This window comes from Macrobrachium nipponense, chromosome 28 (genome assembly GCF_015104395.2).
Source record: "Macrobrachium nipponense isolate FS-2020 chromosome 28, ASM1510439v2, whole genome shotgun sequence".
In the NCBI taxonomy this organism is placed as follows: Eukaryota; Metazoa; Arthropoda; class Malacostraca; order Decapoda; family Palaemonidae; genus Macrobrachium; species Macrobrachium nipponense.
Window position 1 is genome coordinate 11,714,668 of NC_087217.1, and position 20,299 is coordinate 11,734,966.

Sequence of the window (20,299 nt, forward strand, 5' to 3'; positions counted from 1 at the left end):
TAATTGTCAACAGCCAGTATCATTGTTGGTTCTGTCTTGTGATTTGCCTATATATTGTTCTAGTAGAAATTAAATTTAACAATCTATACATTTTCAAAATCTGTTATCCAAACATCACTATCTTGTATGATTAAGGTAGCCATCGAGGTAATAAAATCAGTGGCTGTGCGTTTCACAAAAGAAAATTTTGGCTGAATTATAGGTCATAATCTTTTAAATGAGGTTTCCATTTTACCAGTCATGATTGATTTCAGTTATATCGACAGCAGATATATTACCTGGTGGGTCAAAAATTCAAACTTCTGCTGTTTGTTAAATTAGTGATAATTTTGTCAATTTTTTTTTTCCTTACTTTGCAGACTCATGTTCTATCGATAGCAGAGGACTTGTCTGAAGTTGTCAAAGCAATGAAATCTGGGCAGAAGGTGAGTCATATATGATTGTGCATTAGTACTAATGCAGTTTACATACTAGTGATTGTGAAAGGTTACCATTTGATTGTTTGATGTGATTAGGTGGTAAAACTTAAATGTATCTGTGACCCTGAAAAGCATTTATTGTAATGTATCGATAATTATAAAATAACGCTTTATATATAATAACCTCTCATTGTACCGATTACTAAATTTTGTTCAAATAGGTGTTACGTTTAAATGCTGTAAGTCAGTTTCATTTCCCTTATTGAAGTTGTATGTTGGGCTGGAAGAATCATTCTTTATTGTATCATTGCTTTCAGATTTGGGGTCATATTGCTGTTCTTTCTCTCAGTGATAAGAGTGATTCTAACAGGAAATTTGTTTCATAATTAATTCCACCTGCCTTGTCGTGTACTATTAGCTTAGGTTATTTATATTTAGTATGGCTAATTTCAGTTATCTGGTGTAGTATTATAACTAAAGAAGCTTCATATTTTAAGTAAGTGGCTTTCCAAGTAATTACTTAGCAAATGATTATGCTCTCAAAGCATCCTAAATTAAAAAATTCACGAACAATTGACTTGGAAATTTGGGGTGACAGGCCCCGCTCACTGCAATGGGAGCCAGTAAGCAACCCAAGCCAATGGCATAATTTTTATTCATGCTGCAGAATTGACAACACATTGTCTTGCTCCTGAATGCATGTTGTCCCCTTGTTTCCCCCCCCCCCCCCCCCCTTTATTTTTTTAAAATTTTTTTTATTTTTTTTATTTTTTTTATTTTTTTTTTCTGATGTTGGTGATATACTGTCTATAGTTCTTTTTTTCATGTGTTTTCTTCAACTTGGTCTGAAATTACATCTTTAGCTTCTCTCGTAATTATCTTGAGTGATTTAGTATATCTGATTCTAGTGCTCCCAGTCTGTTATTGTAGCGAAGGCTGCAAGACTAGGCTGACCAGGCTTTCTTATGACGCGCGCGCACTGCAACAAGTGTAGGGGACAGGTGTGTATATAATGTCTTATGTTTGATGACCTGTGATGAGTGTAAGTATACTGGGATGACAGTAGGTGGAAGATTTTGGACGTGTGATGACCTGTGATGAGTGTAAGGACTGGGATGACATTAGGTGGAAGATTTTGGAATCTCACTTTTAAGTTAGAGAAGAACAGGATTAGGAAGGCGGCTGCTAGGGCCGAAAGTTGGGCCTCTATTAGTAGGGATTCTTCCCTAGGCTTAAGGCAGACTCCGGTCTTGTTCCTTCTACTCATGGTAACAACCTTTCTCCTATCCCCAAGCCTTCCTCTCCCCCCTCTTACTCCTGTGCTCAATCCCCATGCTTCTGAACCCGATGCCATTGCCAGTCTAGAATCTAGGATTAACAGTAAATTTGATAAGAAGTTTAACATAGTAGTAGTTTATGTTTCTGAGTTGGGGGGTTCTCTTCGAGTCCTTATAAGACAAAGGGGAAAATGTGTGCAGTGGTAAGTGTCAAGTGAAGTGTCAGTGGAGGAGATAGCTTCTCGTCCTGTCAGTTCTGCTAGACAAAGATCACTTTCTCGCTCCCTTGCACCAGGAAGTAGTTGTTGTTGTGGTTGTTGTTGTTGTTCTTCTTCTTCTTCTAAGAGGTCCACAATAATAAAAAAGGTTGCGAGTTCGTGTATAATTTAAAAACCCTTTACAAAACTTTTGAGCCCTTCCCTGGGTTCATCTTCAAGATGAACCCAGTGTCTGATCATGGGTGTTGTAGACACAACGTGAACTCTTCTAGACCATGGAAAAGGCATGTGAGTGATTTGGCTCCTGAGTCCTGTCCCAATCAAGCAGTATAAGGACACCTCTGACCTCACCCTTCCTTTGTATAGCTAAGGGGTTTGATCTGTCGGTGTTTGATCCAGTACAGTTTCCTTTTTATTTATCCATGGGATTCACCTGTGCTAATACTGTCTCCCAAGGACTTAAGTTCCAGAAGCTCTGTGCTAGTCACTTGTCTCCTGAGCAACTGTCTCATCGAGAAGCTTCTACTCCTGAGGTCAGTCCTGGGTGCGCTCCCATATCTTGCGACCGCTCGCCCATCACTGGCTCATGCCCAACCAGTTCTCACTCCCACGGTTTCTGCTCCCTCTGCTGTTCAACCTGTGCCTGTTAAGGATTTGCAACACTGTGCCCTCTGCTTCATGACAATGTGCCCATCAACAACAGCAAGCCCAAGCTTCTGAATTGGACGACCTCTCTCTCTCCCACTGCTTAAGAATCAGCTTGCAGAGATAGTGATTTATATCAGGAAAGCTCCTCCTGCAGGAGATTCCATCAAGACTGCCGATACCTTTCTCCGGTTTCTTTGGCGGAGGAAGAGGATGCTGATCAAGACTTGGAACAACTGTCAACTTACAAGTCTCTGCTTCATTTTCTCCTTGAGAGTTATCCTGGGTTTTTCACACCAGCTACACCTTCATCTCCTGCCCCCTTGTTCTTGATATTGAAGACTTGGCTCGAACTCTCTCTCTCCTGCGTAAGATGGTTCTTTCTACCTCTTCCAAGAAAGTCTTGAAGGTTGTCAAAGAGTGGCCATCAATGAAGAGAGAGCAAGGAAAGTCAATGTTCACACTCCCATTGATCAAGTGAACCTATAGGTCTTACAACACCAGAGAAGCCCCTTGCCTCTAGCCTCATTGACTCCCCACATCGCTCTGCCTTTGCCTTAGCCAGGGCTTTCTTCTCTTCTTTGGAGTTAGACCATTTAGTAAAAAGACCACTTAGTAAAGAATCTGTTCAAGGTGTTCAGTTTCCTGGACTGCACAGTTGGAGCTCTCACTAAGAAGATGAGAATGTCACAGGCATGCTTTCGTGTGCAGATAAAGCTGTCCAAGATGGTTCTACACCCTGTAGGGGGAAATTGTTGTCAGTGCACCTCATTCAGTGCATTGTAGGCATTACTTTAGGTTATTTGCAGCGTCCCTTTGCCCTTCAGCTGCAATTACTTTCATTCCTTTTACTGTACCTCCGTTCATAGTCCCCTTCTTCCATGTTACTGTCCACCCTCTCCTAATGAGTGTTTCATTGTGCAATTGCAGGGTTTTCCTCCTGTAACACCTTTCAAGTCTTGTATTGTCAATTTCTGTTTCAGCTCTGAATAGCCTTACTTGCCCCAGTGCTTAGCATGATGCCAAAAATCTATATAAATCAAAATCAAGATGATTTGCAGAACTTGCGTCTCTCTCTTGCCTTCGGGCTTTTGAAGAAGAGGGACCTTTGGTGTTAGTTTGCTTTGTGAGGGGTTATGCCCTTATAGAAGTCAGCCTTGTTTTTCATGCTTCTGGAGCCCTCCCATCTCTTCCCGTAGGCCATGGTAGAGTAGATTGCTCCAGAACTCCAGAAATAGTCTACCCAGGAGCTTCTGACACAGTCTTCTCGTCCAAGCCTTCTTTGCACCCTTTTGTCCAAAGTTCGTCTCTCCACTCCAGCAGCACCCCCGTAGTGGGAAGAGACCCCAGTCTCAACGTAGACCCTGCTCCAATCTCTGCTTCCAGTAGAAGTCCCTTAATAAACACTGCCTCCAAACCACAACCTAAGAAGTGAGCCAGAACCCCTTTGTGCCCCAGTGGGAGCCAGGCTTCTTGCTTTCTGGGAGAATTGGGCTCGCAGAGGAGCAGAGCCATAGACTGTCAGGGTATTAGAGGAGGGCTACTGCATCCCATTTTCGGAGACCTCTCCTTTAGTCTCTTCTCCCATCACATTGCCAGTATACTTAAGGGGCTCAGAAAGTCATGTGGCCATTTCGAAGGAAGTATGGAGATTGGTACTGGACGAAAGTGCTCTAAATTGCTTCTTAGAAAAGACCAAGTTTAAGATGGGAATGAGCCAGCCAGTCACGACTTTCATTCATCCAGGTGATTGGATGATCACTCTGGATGCATATTTAACATCCTGTTCATCCAACGTCCAGGAAGTACCTAAGGTTTGTCTTCATCTTCGTCTTCCAAGGGAAGGTCTTTCAGTTTCAGTCCCCCTGCTTCGGCCACCCTCAAGTATTCACTGGAGTCCGTCCCACTGAATGGACTCTGGATGACAGGATGTGTCCCCACCTGTGGAGATTGTGAGGCAGACCCCTTATAGATGTATTCGCAGCATCAAGGAAATCGCCTTCCTCTCCTTCAAGGAACAACTGCCTTCCTCTCTTCTGCTCCTTAGACCTGGATCCTCTGGCATAGGCGATGGGTGCACTGCTGTTAGACTGGTCGGGTATGGACCTCTATGCCTTCCCTCCTTCAGCTTAGTTATGGTAGTCCTGAACAAGTTTGCATCTTACAGCAATATGTTGATGACTTGTAGCTCTGTTCTGGCCCATGAAGGAATGGTTCTCTGGCCTTCATCTTCTGGTAGACTCCCCAGGACTGCTCCCCAAAGACTGTTGCTACTTAAAGCGCAATTCAGGAGATACCACCAAAGGTTGTCCACGCTCACTCTGAAGGAAACTTGTCAGAGCAAAGGGATTTTCAAGAGCAGCTGCAGAGGCTGTTGCAAAGTGCAGATGCAAATCTACTTTGCAATTTCAATCAGTTGAAGTAGGTAGTCTTTTGTAGATGGTGCCTCAGGCATCACATTGCGTCTTCTGAAACATTTTTAGCTCAGATTGTGAATTTTCTCCTCTACTTAGTGACTTCGAAGAACCTTCATCTTCCACAATTAGTTACTCGGCCATGCTTTGCTTTGTTTTTAAGCATTGCAATCTGGATCTTTCAACTAATCAAGATCCTCTTGACCTGAAATGTTTTGATACATCCAAACAGAAGTGCACTGCTAAACGTGTGAGTAAGCTACTCGGTATAGACAGAAGAGTCAGATTCCCCTAAGGCGACGCGGTCTGCTCTTTCACCTTCGTCTTCCTAGTCAAGAATGAGGATCCTAGTAAGTCATGGCCTCGCTCTTTTCATATAATGAACTTTTGGATATCCTTGCTCTAGATGAGGAAGAGTCCTTTGCCTGGTCAGAGCATTGAATTACTACCTGGAGAGAATGGAGATCAGGGGACCTTTGAGTAACTTATGGTGTTCTGTCAAAAATCCCTCTCGTCTGCTTTTCAAGAACACCTCGTTTTTCATTAAGAGACCTGATATCCGAAGGTCATTCCCGGATACAGGAGAACTCTTCCCGTTGCTTAAAGTCAGAGCGTTTTCCACCTCTTTTTCCTTCAAGTTGTCACTTTCTGTGAGCCTTCAATCAATTTATTGGAGGTGTAAGTCTATCTTTGTGTCATATTATTTGAAAGAAATTAAAACAATGTTTGGAAATTGCATTACCTTTGGTCCATTGGCAGTTGTTGGCATTTTTTTGGGGTGAGGAAGCATAGGAGAGATACAATCTCACTTCTGTCGCTTTTTCCTTGTGCTAAGGATGTCAAGCTATGGGGAGCCTGCAGGGTTCTTTGTACCTAGAGGACCCGCCAGTTTGTTGGTTGGTTAGTAGTAGACCCTTGACTCACGAACGCATTGACCCACGTACAACTCGATCCCCGACCAAAATTATAGGTAAAATTTCACCCTTGACCTACGAACTAACTTTGAGATACGAACAAAAAAAAATGCGGAAAATAAAAATTCTGTTTGGGTCATGAACTAATTTTGAGACATGAACATTTGAAAAAGTGCTGGAAATTTCTGGAAAATAACAATTCACTTTGTTTCACAAACTAATTTTTAGACACAACCTTTGAAAAATTTGATGCGCGAAAATAGCCCAGCACACGTTGAGAGCGTTTGAGTTTTGCCATGGGAACAGCCATCCTCCAGCCGCCCACGCACGGCGTCACCCACGCATCGCTCTTTGTCTCATCTCATTGTGTACAAGACGTTCGTCAATTCGCTTAGCATTTTTTTGCGCTTAAAACTTGTGATTTTCTTCATAATGGGCCCTAAGAAAGTGAAGAGTGGTGGTGAAAGTAAGAAAAGTGAAGAGTGATGGTGAGAAGAGGGTGCAGAGGAAGATAACCATTGAAATAAAGAAAGAAATTATAGAAAAGTTTGAACGTGGTGTTCGCGTGACCGATATCGCAAGTGAGTACAAGATGGCCAAGTCGACAATTTCGACAATTTTGAAAAACAAGGATGCCATTAAAGAAGCAAATGTTGCGAAGGGAGTGACAGTACTAACCAAGATGAGATCGCAAACCCTCGAAGAGGCAGAAAAAAATTAATTTTGAAGTGGGTACATGAGAACAGATGGCAGGTGATAGTGTAAACGAGCGATCATCTGCGAGAAAGCTCGGCAAGTGTATCAGAGTTTGCTGAAGGAAACTCCTTCTACTAGTGCCACGCCAGATGATTTTAAGGCTAGTAAAGGGTGGTTGATAACTTCAAGAAAAGAACTGGAATTCACTCTGTAATTAGGCATGGTGAGGCTGCTAGCGCAGACAAGGCTGCTGCTGAGGCATTCGTGACTGAGTTTGCCGAGTTCGTGGAGGCCGAAGGATACAAGTCGCTCAACAGATTTTCAATTGTGATGAAACGGGCCCTCTTCTGAAGAAGATGCCCAACAGGACATTTATCACCCAAGAAGAGAAGGCGCTCCCAGGCCACAAGCCAATGAAGGATAGGCTTACGCTTTTGTTATGCTCAAACGCAAGTGGCGACTTGAAACTAAAGCCGCTACTTGTCTACCATTCAAATAACCCGCGTGCCTTTAAGCAGCACAACGTAAATAAGGCCAGACTGCCTGTAATGTGGAGGGCCAATACAAAAGCATGGGTGACACGGAACTTGTATGGAGTGGATTGTAGAAGTGTTTGCGCCGACCGTGAGTCAGTACCTAACAGAGAACAAGCTACCCCTGCGGTGCCTTCTGATCATGGATAATGCCCCGGCACACCCTTCGTACTTGGCTGACTGCAGTGAACATGACTTCATTCAGTTCAAGTTCCTTCCACCCAACACGACCTCTGTTTCTCCAGCCCATGGACCAACAAGTCATTAGCAATTTTAAGAAATTATATACGAAGGCGCTCTTCTCAGATGCTTCCGTGTAACTGAAGAGACAAAAATTAACCTTAAAAGAATTTTGGAAGAAGCACTTTAATGTTTTTCACTGCATAACCCTCATTGATAACGCATGGACTGAAGTTACGTACCGCACATTAAATTCTGGCGTGGCGGAAACTTTGGCCCCAGTGCGTAACTGTCCGTGACTTTGAGGGCTTCGATGCAGAGATTGTGCAAGAAATTGTGTCCATGGGCAACAGTATGGGTCTACAAGTCAACGACGAAGATGTTGAAGAATTGGTCGCTGAACATCAGAAGATTTGACTGCGGACGAACTTGTTCAACTCCACAAAGAGCAGCAGGAGCAACTTGCTCGGGAGGGGCAATCAACTGACGAAGAGGAGGCTTGGGGAGGAAGTTTACAGATGTCAGCAGTGATGTGATAAAAGCCGCCTTGGAAAAGTGGAATGATGTCCAGTGCTTCCTTGAATTGTATCATCCGGACAAATTGTACGAACAGGATCGTGAATATGCTCAATGAAAATTTAATGAGCCATTTCAGAAAAGTTATGCAAGGAAGGAAAAGGCAAAACAAGACATTGGATAAGTTTGTGATTAAACGTTCACCAAAAAAACCTAGAAGAGTGAATCTCCGGAACGAGATCTCCCCGACCTGGATGGGAGGGGGAGGGTCTCCTTCCGCACAATAACCTCCTCCCCACCCACCACCCTCCTCTTCTCTTGTCCGTCAAGCCAGAAGTCTCGCGCCAGTCATAGTAAGTGTTCACTTTACAAACGTTTTTATAGTGTTAGTTTACAAAATTTTTAAATTATATTATTAGATATATTAAGGTTTTTTACACTTGACTTTTACATTATCTGTGTAAAATAAGGCAAAATATACATAATATATATTGGTTCGTAGGGGTCGAGAACCAATTAATATTATTCCCATTAAACCTTATTGGGAAATTAGCTCCGAGTCACGAACAATTTGGAACACGACCAAGGTCTAGGAACGGATTGTGTTCGTGAGTCAAGGGTCTACGTACTAGTTTTCTTTTAGTATTATTTGTTGGATGATGACAGGTTTGTTCTCTGGTGTTGTCATTGAACTGCAGCCAGGCAAGGGCATATATTTTCTGTATTACATCTTGTCAGTGGTTTGGGGGATCTCCCCTGTTGCAAGACTTGCACTGATGTAGAGGATGTCCCAGCCCACTTCCATACCACTACAGGTTAAGATGACCACCACCAGAGGTGGTATCTCCCGCTGTAGCTCTCTTAGCAGGTAAGCAGTGATAAACACTTAGTGGTAGGCACTCTGCAGCTTGGCAATAACACTTCTTATTACATTGAGTTAGTTTAGTTCATTCATCCTTTATTACTTTGAGTTAGTTTAGTCCATTCATCCCATCCCCCTTGCAATGTGGGATTCAGCTAAGTAATTACTTGGTTAGTTACTTGAATAAAAAAAATTTTATAATGAAGTTTTATAGATACACTTAGAGCAAGTAATTACTAAATAACCCCCCCCCCCCCCCCCCCCCCCCCCCCCCCCCCCCCCGTAGGGGTTAGTGCGGTCAGTGGACCTCATGCCACCGTGCACTGTAGGCATTACTTAAAGTTCTTTGCAGCGTCCCTTCGGCCCCTAGCTGCAACCACTTTTGTTCCTTTTACTGTGCCTCCCTTCATATTCTCTTTCTTCATCTAACTTTACACCCTCTTTTAATACTTGATTCACAGTGCAACTGCGATGTTTTCCTCCTGTTACACCTTTCAAACCTGTTACTGTCAATTTCCATTTCAGTGCTGAATGACCTCATAGGTCCCAGTGCTTGGCCTTTGGCCTAAAATCTATATTCAACCCAACTCAAAACAGAGTCCGCTCTCCTCCTGTCTGAATTTCATGGACTTTGCAGCAATAAATAAGAATGATGCCATTGACTTTGGTCGCTTTTGGTGCCTGTCACCTCTTTGCAACAGTCACTTGTTCATGAAATTTTGAATTTAGGATGCTGTGCGAGCATAATCATTGGCTAAGTAATTACTTGGTAAGTATATATATACAAAACTTTTATTATAAAATATCCTTTTAAGGAATGATGCATTCTTTATAAACTTTTTCAACACTATGGCTATCAGCATTTCATTTGAAAACATCAGGCCTGATTTCCTGATAGTAGTAGCACCATGCCAAAAGTAAATTCTCATACTATCAATTGTACTCATACAATGATTTTGTATTATTACGTTGCAGCTGTTGGAGAAACCAGATGCCAAATTAGAGGAACAGGTTCCTGTTGAACTTCCAACAGCTGGTAAGTTTTAGTTTCTTTTTGTTAAAAGTTACCATTGCACATTGAGTATTATATTCCTGCGAGCCATCTGTAGTGTTAACTATTGTTTTAACAAGTGCTCATAAGTGAAAAGTCACATTTCATATTGCTCTTTATTTGGTAGAAAGTTTCATATGTGAAATATTTTTCTTTCAGCTGCAGTTGTCCCGCCTGGATTGAACAACTATTATGTCAATTACTATGACCAACAAGTACCTTATTACAGACCTTCACCAGGGTTCTTGAGATTCCCACCTTTCTCACCGCCATCAACTCTAGCAGAGCAACCATACAGGTTTGTTGTTACATCCTTCATGATATGTTGATATGGACATATGTATAGCAAAGTCCACCTAGCTTGGCAGCTAAGCCACAGCCATTCCATGCCAATGATTGGCTAGCTCTTGAAGGGGGGAATGACGTCACTAATTAACAGTTCAGATGATTTGAATCATGCCACACAAATTTGAGTTGCTAGAGATATGAAGTATGCAATTGATATCTGATAAAAGATATATTGTTTACATATGTCAATAGTTGACCAACCCGCCACTGCCTGCAAAATCTCTGATTACAACCAATAAACTCTCTCTCTCTCTCTCTCTCTCTCTCTCTCTCTCTCTCTCTCTCTCTCTCTCTCTCTCTCTCTCTCTCTCTCTCCTGTTAAGATATGTAGTTGCTTCTCATTCCTCTGCATTTTGGGCAAGGGGAGCGGGGGCTGAACTTAGACAAAAAGGGCTTCAGGAGTGTCACTATTCATCTCAGCAACCTCTAAAACTTTTCAGTCATTTTTATGTCACCCTTTCCCACCCCTTCCCTTCTTATCAGGGCTGAACTTGGACATAAAGGGTACAGGCGGCCCTCGGTTAGCGGCAGGGGTTCCGTTCCTGGCCGCCGACGCCAAGCGATTTTCGACGCTGAGCGATTTTAAAGCCTACGGCCACCGCACACCTTCTTTCGAAACTCTAGACCAGTCAAAGGCGCCGTAATCCCACAACGGCGCAATAAGTAAAATTATATTTATGCAGTATAGTACTATAGAATTTACTGTACAGTACATGTGGGTGTCTAGAGTATGTAAAGATGTAATAAAGTTTATACAGTGTACAGGTAGCTGTAGTGTTCAGGTTACGATCATTAGGCTTACGATAGTCCGATTTTATGAGAGATCAAATTACAATGGCCTAACTTTATCCATCTTCTAGTTACATAAGTTCAATAACAGCAAAAGAGAATTATGAAAGTATGGTTTTAACGTTATACTCGGTGCGTGAACGTGTACAGCCATGAACAACCGAACAAGACACTACTTTTTTTTTCTAAGTACAACCGAACTGGATAACATCTGTTTGGTTGGTATTTCAATCATCGTACTACAGTACAACATTACCGTATTTGATATAAATGGCGTTATGTATAGAATAGAACTGAGATATCTTAATGTAATAACTTTATTCGCTATAGATCAGAAGATCAATTTATAGATTTAAGATCCAATCGGGAAACAAATACTGTTAAATTTAAAACCTAGTTTATAACTAGAAGCTGAAGGAAAAACTTGTTCAAGCTGCTAATGGACTTACTAATTCGTTACATCAGCAAACAAGGATAAAACTTGCCAAGTAAACGTCTGCCATCAAACACAACTGTAGATAAAATTGGGATAAAATCATTTTAATCAAAACTACTGTGCTTGAAAGAACACATTTTACTGTTGGTTTCACGCTGTTATAAGATAAATAACGTAAAGTTCGTATTACGATGATATAAAGGATTATTGCGAACGGAATCACGTAATTTTTTACGCAATAAACATGCCACCAACGTAATCTGTTAACGAAAAAAAAAGTAGTTCACATTCACAACGAGACATATTCAATAAATATTTCCACCTAAAAACACGCTGTATAAGGAAAAATAACTTTGTCTCTTATAAGTCAAGTATATAGACATTCGTTTATGCTAACTAGAAGCAAGAGCATTCGCTCAGAATTGCGTTATGGTGAAACAAACTCTTATTCATCAGCTGATTTCAAACCACAACATGGCCGCTCCGCGGAATACTGCTTAAATTTGCCGTAGTATTTTAAAATACAATAATATGAGAATACATACAATATTCTTGGATACAGTGAAATCATGCATAACTTTTTAAAGGATTTATGGAAAAGATGCATAATTAATAAAATAACACAATGCATTTTTCGGAACTGGCGGACAAGAACGAACATGAAAAAACATCCCCTGACGACGTGGAGCTAGTACAAAAGGTTGCCTTAAATTTGTATCTTATTTCTGTACAAAAAAATGAAAATACCTTTACGGTTAATATATTTTCATACACCATTTTTAAACATAAAAAGCATAAACATTTAAAAAATCGACACATCGATCGCTAAATTTGGACTCTTTTTAACTCTATATTTTCGGAAGAGCGGCAGACAGCGGCATACAAGAACGAACTTGAAAAAACATCGTAGTCGATAACTTGAAGGGCAGTTTCAAAAGCTGCCTTTTTTATCATATTTCTGCACTAAAATAAAAATACCCTATTCGTAATACATTTTCATACACATTTAAACATAAAAGCATAAACATTTATAAAATCGACACATCGATCGCTAATTTGCACTTTTTTTTTTTAAATCATATATTTTTTGGGGAAGGAGCGGCAGGCGGCGGCTCACAAGAAAAGAACATGAAAAAAAAAAAAAAAAAAAACATCGTATTTGATAGTGAAGGGCAGTTTCAAAAGCTGCCTTGTATCATATTCTGTACAGAAATAAAAATACCTTTCACGTAATACATTTTCATACACATTTTAAACAAAAGCATGAACATTTATAAATCGACACATCCATAGCTAAATTTGCACTTATGTAACTCGATATTTTCGGCATAGAACAGCGTCAGAGGCGTATATTTTACCCTAATACCTACGTAATAACTCTCCATAAAAATTTTTAATATAATTTGCATAACCTTTATGGCCTGAACGGCATTTCTACAAATGTATGAACTCGTTAGACAACGGCGTTAGCGGCGCTGTTAACTGAAAATTGTGCCGTAAAGATACCTTTAAAATGCCTTATATTTTTAATGAATATTTTTGACGACCGCCGTAAAACCGATTCGCCGTTGAGTGATTGCGCTGTTAACCGCGGGTCACCTGTATTTGGAGAGTCACTATTCTCAGTGACCTCAAAAACTATGGAATAGACAGTAATATCCATTGTCTTGGTTATTTTTACAAATTGCCTCCTTATCAGCCCTAAATTGGGGCTGAACTGGACTTAAAGGGCATCGGAAGTGTCACAATTTTTCTCAGGGACTTTGAAAACTATGGATTAGTCGTTTTTCGTTTTTCTATGTTTTGCCACCGGGTTGAACTTGGACTTGAAGGCCATCAAGGTTGTCACTATTCTTCCTGCGACCTCGGAAACTGTATTAGACAATGATATCTTTTGTTTTGGTTATTTTGTCGTTTCACCTTCCTTCCCACCACCTTCTCACCTGCCTCCAATCAGGACTAAAGCTGGACATAGAGGGCATCAGGAATATCATTATATGTACTTCTCAATGATCTTGAAAACTAGGGATAAGACACTAATAAGTTTCGTTTCTGTTATTTTTATATTTTACTCCCCTTCCCACCCCATCTCCCCCCCCCCCCCCCACACCCCCCCCCCCCACCCCCCCCCCCCCCCCCCCCCCCCCCAATTGAGACTAAACTTAAACTTACAGGGCATTGTGAGTCACTATTCTTCTCAGCGACCTTGAAAACTATGGATTAGACTTATTTGTCATTTTGGTGATTTTTACATTTTTCTCCCCCTTTCCACCACCTCATCTCCCCCCCTCCCCCCCAATTGGAGCTGAACTTGTACTTAAATTGCGTCGGGAGTCACTATTCTTCTCAGTGACCTTCAAAAGCATGTATTGGATTCTACAGGCAGACCTGGTTATCGTTGGACTCCGTTAACCTTTTAACGCCGATTGTATGTATTAAACGTCTACGAAAATTGTCTGTTGGGTGCCGAACCGACGTACGAAACGTCGACGAAAAAAGTTAAAAAAAAAAAAAAAAGATTGCTAAAAAATAGTTATAGGCCTATTTGGCAAAAAACTTTTGAATCACGTGCCTTGGGGGATGCTGGGAGATCATGGATCAAGCTGTTGTTTTGTTTATAATTGTTACCCAGGCGCGCAAGCGCGAATTTCTTTCTTCTCGCTCTAAAAAGCATCAGCGACACATCTCGGAAATTATTTCGTCACTGACATAATTTTTGCACCATTTTATATTAGCCGTTACATAGAGTTTTATATATGAAAATGTGCGCAGTTTCATGTACAATACAACGAAAAACAACTAATGGTTGTAGCTTTTATCAGATTTGAAATATTTTCATATAAATAACGATGTGCCAAAATATCAACCTTCGGTCAACTTTGACTCGACCGAAATGGTCGAAAAACGCAATTGTAAGCTAAAACTCTTACATTCTAATAATATTCAATCATTTACCTTTATTTTGCAACAAATTGGAAGTCTCTAGCACAATATTTCAATTTATGGTGAATTTATGAAAACCTTTTCCTTATGTCCGCGTGGTAACTTCCGAAAAAATCATAAATTTTTTCGTCTGATTGTCGTAATGTTTGTACCATTTTAAATTAGCCGTTACATAAAGTTTTATATATGAAAATGTGCACAATTTCATGTAGAATACAACAAAAAAAAAAAACCAACCCCTTGGTTGTTAGACTTTTATTTTCCAGTTTTGGAAACATTTAATCATAGAATCAACGATAAAATAGAAAAAAAAAAAAAAATTTTGTTCCTTGCGGTTTTTAAAAAAAAAATTTTTTTTTTTTTACAAAAAAACAAAAAAAAAAAAAAAAAATTGGACCGAAATAGTCGAAAACTGCAATTGTAAGCTACAACACTTACAATATTTCGATTTATGGTGAATTTTTGAAAACTGCTTTTTTTTACGTCCGGGCGTTATGAATTCAGGCATCATATTGTGATAATATTTTCTGTGTGTTGCTTTGATCGTTTTACAATTTGTTATATACGAAAATCATCGCAATTTAGTGTAAATACAACGAAAAATAATTAATTCATTAGCTTTCACCATTTTGCTTACAGCGCGATTTGTATATAATTATATATGAATTTATTTTTGCTCTCTTATATTCCAATATTTATATATGATAATGATATTTTTTTTCATCTCTGATGGTTGCATACTAAACTCCAGGCAATGACAAAAACAGTAGCCAAAAATGAACTCTTAATCTTAAAAATTAAGAGTGCTGTGATTTTTTGGGAAAAAATTTTTCAGCTTAGGCGCTCACTTGCGAACGCCGCCGGCATACGGGAGACACTTTCGGAAATACCGTCTCGGCATTTAAGAGTTAATGGTGGAACAGTTTAGCACCGTAAAATTGGCAATTTATGGTGCCGTAATGAGGCTGAGTTTTGGTTATCGGTGCCATAAGTTGCCGATAATATAGTTATGTCACCATAACATACCTAATACAGGCGCCATTAAATGAAACTCTGTGCCATAAATCGCTGAGTTTCGGTTAATGGAGGTTTTCGCTTATCAGCATACTGCCAAGAATGGAACCCCCACCTATAATTGGGGACTGCCAGTCATATCTTTCATTTTGGTTATTTTTACATTTTCACCTGTGTTCCCACCATTCTCACACACACACACACACCCCAGTCGGGGCTGAACTTTGACTTGAATTGCAACGGGAGTGTCACTATTCTTCTCGGCAATCTCGAAAACTATGTATTCGACTCTTAATATCTTTCATTTTGAGTAATTTTACATTTCACCAGTATTCCCACTCCCCTTCTCACACCCTCCCTATTGGAACTGAACCTGGACGTTAAGGGAATTGGGAGTGTCACTTTTCCTTTCAGCAACCTCAAAAAATATAGATTTAGACTATTATCTATTTTTGTTTATTTTTACATTTCACCCCCTCCTCACCCCCCCTCCTCACCCCTCCCAATTGGGGCTGAACTTGGACTGAAAGGGCATCGGAAGTGTCACTATTCTTCTCAGCGACCTCGAAAACTATAGATTAGACTCTTAATATCTCTCGTTTTGGTTCTTTTTACATTTCAATCCCCCCTTCCTACGCCCTTCTCATCCCCTCCCAATTGGGGCTGAACTTGGACTTAGAGGACATTGGGAGACTCACTGTTCTTCTCAGTGAATGGGAAAACTATGAATTAGATGCTAATATCTGTAATTTTAGCATTTCCCTCCTTTCCCTCACAACCCCCCCCCCCCCTCCTTTGGTGCCATTGATGATGTAACTCCACAGTGTTCATTCCCAGACCGTAAGTAGTATGTATACCAAATTGAGTTCAAGTTATTCAGTTTGTTACAGATTGTATTTGTAACACACATCTAATTTTATATATGTACTATACAGATTATGAAGAAATGAGACCATTTTGTCTGCATTTTTTTTTTCTTTTTATGCTCAGCCTCAATACACAAACATCTTGCTTTTATTTTTCCTTTTGTTCATGAAACTTACCTGTCAGATATATATATAGCTGTATTTTCTGAAGTCCGACAGAATTTTAAAAACTTCCGACACACGCAGTGGTCGGCCAGGTGGTTAGTACCCATTCCCGCCGCTGGGAGGCGGGTATCAGGAACCATTCCCATTTTCTATTCATAATTTTTCTGTCGCTGGTGCTGAAAACACCTGTTTTCAGTACCTCCGTCTTAGGATTTTGGAAACTTCATTGCCGCTAAGTATCCTAATTGTCTTTTGATTTATTTACTTGGATTTGTGGGATTTGTGGCTAGGCATACGCTATCTTAAATTGATTTGAATTTGATTCATTTTTGCATAAAATATCTGAATCTAGTTAGGCTAGTTTCAGACGGGGTTGTCTGCAAAGATAGGGTGTGGCTACCGAAAGCTTCGGTAGATCCGCACTTGGTATGTACGAGGGTATGGGTCTTGCTTCTTTGTTGAGATTTGTCATGTAAGGAGTGTGAGACTTTTGTCTATTCCGTAAGGAAGACGTATGATTCGTATGTACGCAATTAATCAGTAAACATGTCTAATTCCGTAAGGAAGACGTATGATTCGTATGTACGCAATTAATCAGTAACAAAAGTCAGGGTAGTGAACCTGCTAACCTTCCTGTAGACTTTATTTTGCCTAACCCTGTAGTATGGCCTACGGGCTATGAATATGTCTACGAGAGGTGCTCGCTCTCCTTCATTGCTGTGAAGTGCTACTTCTGTAATTGTTACTCCTAACCCTGCAGTGTTGCCTTCGGGCCCTAAGCAGTGTCTGTAGAGGAATTGCCCTTTCTCTGATACTCTTTCGATTCGTATCTTAGAATCGAAAGTGCTTGCTTTAGAGAGTAAAAGTGAAGTGCAGAAGTGCAGTGATACCCCTTTTGTGTAGTGGGAGGTGCGTCAGATCGGCTCGTTTCGCCTCTAGGCCGGGAACCGGGTCTGCTTGACTCCCAGGACCCGGGGAGGGGAGCATGTCGAAAGCCTAAGGAGGGTTACAAGGAACCCCCACCGATCTGGCGTGCCTTCGGCAGTTTCTGATGAAAATCCCCAGACTGCCAAAGTGCTGCGCGTGCACAATCCTGAAAGATTGCTTTCTCGTCCTCCGAAGCGTCCTCCCCATGCAGGGGTGGAGCTTTCGGAAGGACTCGCGCCCCTCTAAATAGAAGCTTTATAGAAGAGGACGCTTCACGTCCTCTCTCTCTCTCTCGTTATGCGTTTCAGTGAGAAGTAAGAAGGCGAACGTCGCCTGAAACTCGTGTCCGTCTTTCCACGAGAAATACGTAAGAGAAGTCATAGTAGCAGGAAGCTTTGAGAGCGGACGCTCGGATGGACTCCAGGCGCGCGGCGGGTGCACGCCAAGTGCGCGCCAGTGGACGCCAAGTGCGCGCAGTGGACGCCGAGCGCGCTCCAGTGGACGACCGAGCGCGCTCCAGTGGACGCCGAGCGCGCTCCAGTGGACGCCGAGCGTTGCACCAGCGCACGCCAGGTGTGTCGCCTGGCTGAACGTTTCTGTTGAACTCTTCAAGCTCTTGTTTCAGATATGGGCCTAAGAATGTTTATCTCTACCTCCGGTGATACCTTCTACCTCACCTGCAAAGAATGTGAAGTAGGCAGTGCTTCGGAGGAAGTTTAAGTGAACAGACAAAATTCTTCTTCGAAACCCAGCAAGACATCGGGTTTCGTTGAAATTCAAGAGGTCTCTGTCAATTAATATTGCTTTTCGCATAGGTGGATGGGGGAGTTAAGGAAAGCTCAAGGGAAGATCTCGTTTGCTCTACCGCAACCTTTGCCATTCTGCCAATAAATTTAAGTTGCCACTACCGCAGTCAAGACTTTGCGATAAGGCAGTTAACGGGTTATGTAAGGCTCGATGTCCTGCACGTCAGGACTCTCGGCAACGTTCAGTGGGATTCTTGCAAAGGCACTCATCAAAGGACGCTCTTCAGGGAAAAAGCGCCCCCAAGACAGGACTTCCTTTGCCATACTGCCAATAAATTTTAAGCTTTAGCAGGCATTAGTTGTGATACGGGAGAGGAAGCTGGTTGGAGAGTTTCTTCTTCCCAGGATAATTTTGCAAGCTTTTTAGCCCATCTGAAAGGGTTTTTCAGATGATAGATTTTGTTAGTTTCTAGTCGGGGACTACGCTGCCGAATTGAACATCGTCGTTCTACCTGCCGTAAAGCCCATCTCTTAACAGGATTCTTGCCCCTTCCTCGTTTGAGACGGGAAATCGGAAAAATTAAATGCTTTGACTCCCTGGATTACGTTTTGTCAATTCAGTGACTTTCCCCCATTGACAATATACTTTCGTTTTGTCAAGTAAGTGGTATCTCCTCATTGACAAAATATCTCTTTGTCCCGTAAATGGGGTTAGTTCTCATGACAAACATCTCATTAACTTGATATTGCGTAAGCGAATAAGCTCTTATTGACAAGATTCGGAAGAGCTCTCATTCGTCATTCGCAGATCGTACAAGAAATAGACTTGTAGACTACGTCAATGAACGCCTTATGTCCAGTAACATAAGAAGCTTGAGCTGACTGCTTCGATTCTCTTAAGTTTTGTTCATGAAACTTGCCTGTCAGATATGTATGTAGCTGTATTTCCAAATTCAGCTATATATATGATTTCTGCCAGGTAAGTATGAACAAACTTTATTGTGATATAATTCATATTTTTTTGCCTTGCGTTATTTTACTTCTGGTTTGGTTCAAGTTCATATACGCTTGCTGTAGTTACCTCTTCGGATGGCAACCAAAGAGAGGTCTATTGTCTATTTTAAGGAGGGCATTTAATCGTTACTCCCTGCAGCCTTCCAGGAGTCTTGATTTATCTTTTACCGTTGTATGGTAGTGTTCTGACGACACAAACACATCTATATATTTAGCGTTTTCTGTTTCGCTTAAATATACCAGCTGAGAGTCTTTCTGCTCAAAAAATAACGGACCTATTTCTTCGTAGAATAGGGTAGCTGGCAACCCAGACATAAAGTTAAGAGACGACGTTCGTAAGCTGCTGGCTGCTGCTGTCCACGCTGTGTCTGTCCTCCAGTCCAACCGAGCCAGTAACAGATCGGGCACTGTCATGCGCCGTAGGTTACGTCTCTCTCTCCTGCGGGATTGACTGACTAACCGTATCTCTGTGCTGGCGGTTACGTCTCTCCTGCGGGATTGACTGACTAACTGTATCTCTGCCCTACAATCACGGACTTTAGCCTAAGATTGAGGGGGATTTCTTACGTGAATGAATAAACGTTGCATTCGTTTTGCCTTACTATGTTCAACAGAGTTATCTCTTAATCCTTTCGGTGCTCGTTACCGCACGGTATAGAACTACGAGTCTACCGCAACATTGCACTTTTATATGCTCTCCTGCTTAGGCAAAGCGCAGCCTATTAGGGAAGTAAGCATACTCGGGGAGGGAATGGATGAGCTTGCTGGGGACCATTTCTTCCTGAAGAAGTTTGTTTCCCCGAATAGACTGCAATTCAGACCACAGTTTTTTCCTACCGGGAAACTGAAATATTATTCAAGATCTAGGAATGATTCTGAACATCTCTCAGTGCGTTTATCACCTGAGGTGATAGAAAGAAGGTGCCGGACATCTGGATAGGGTTTCAGATGTCCTGGATCTTAATCTGAAAGAAGTAAAAGCGATTCGGTAGTCCTCCAGTCCTCGTAACGAGTTTTGGGAACCAGTGGTTCCAAGATCAACTCTGATATTCCACAGCTCTCTCATACTTTAAGAAGCTCTCGGTCCTGTCGAGTTTACGAGAAAGCCTATTATAACAACAGGCGTAGAATGTAACGATCCTCTAGAGGTTCGTTACAGGATTGCAAAAGTCCGTACGAATCGTCTAGATCGACGGCAGCAACTATTGACTTCCGAGTGGAATCTTTCTTTAGAAGTAAGTTGAGAGTTGTGGAGACTTTAGGGACGCCCTTTCATTCTTCTCTTCGATATGTTGAGGACGAAGAGGCTTCTTCTTTTCTGCTCCC

At 41.4% G+C, this 20,299-nt stretch overlaps 1 protein-coding gene across 1 annotated transcript in view; it reads left to right on the plus strand.

The window, feature by feature from the left end:
* LOC135201419 (ranBP2-like and GRIP domain-containing protein 4) overlaps positions 1–20,299 on the plus strand; it is a 279,898-nt gene that overhangs the window by 57,814 nt on the left and 201,785 nt on the right. Inside the window, 3 exon segments of the mRNA XM_064230328.1 lie at positions 360–425; positions 9,650–9,710; positions 9,885–10,023. Of these exon segments, the coding sequence (XP_064086398.1) occupies positions 360–425; positions 9,650–9,710; positions 9,885–10,023 (266 nt within the window).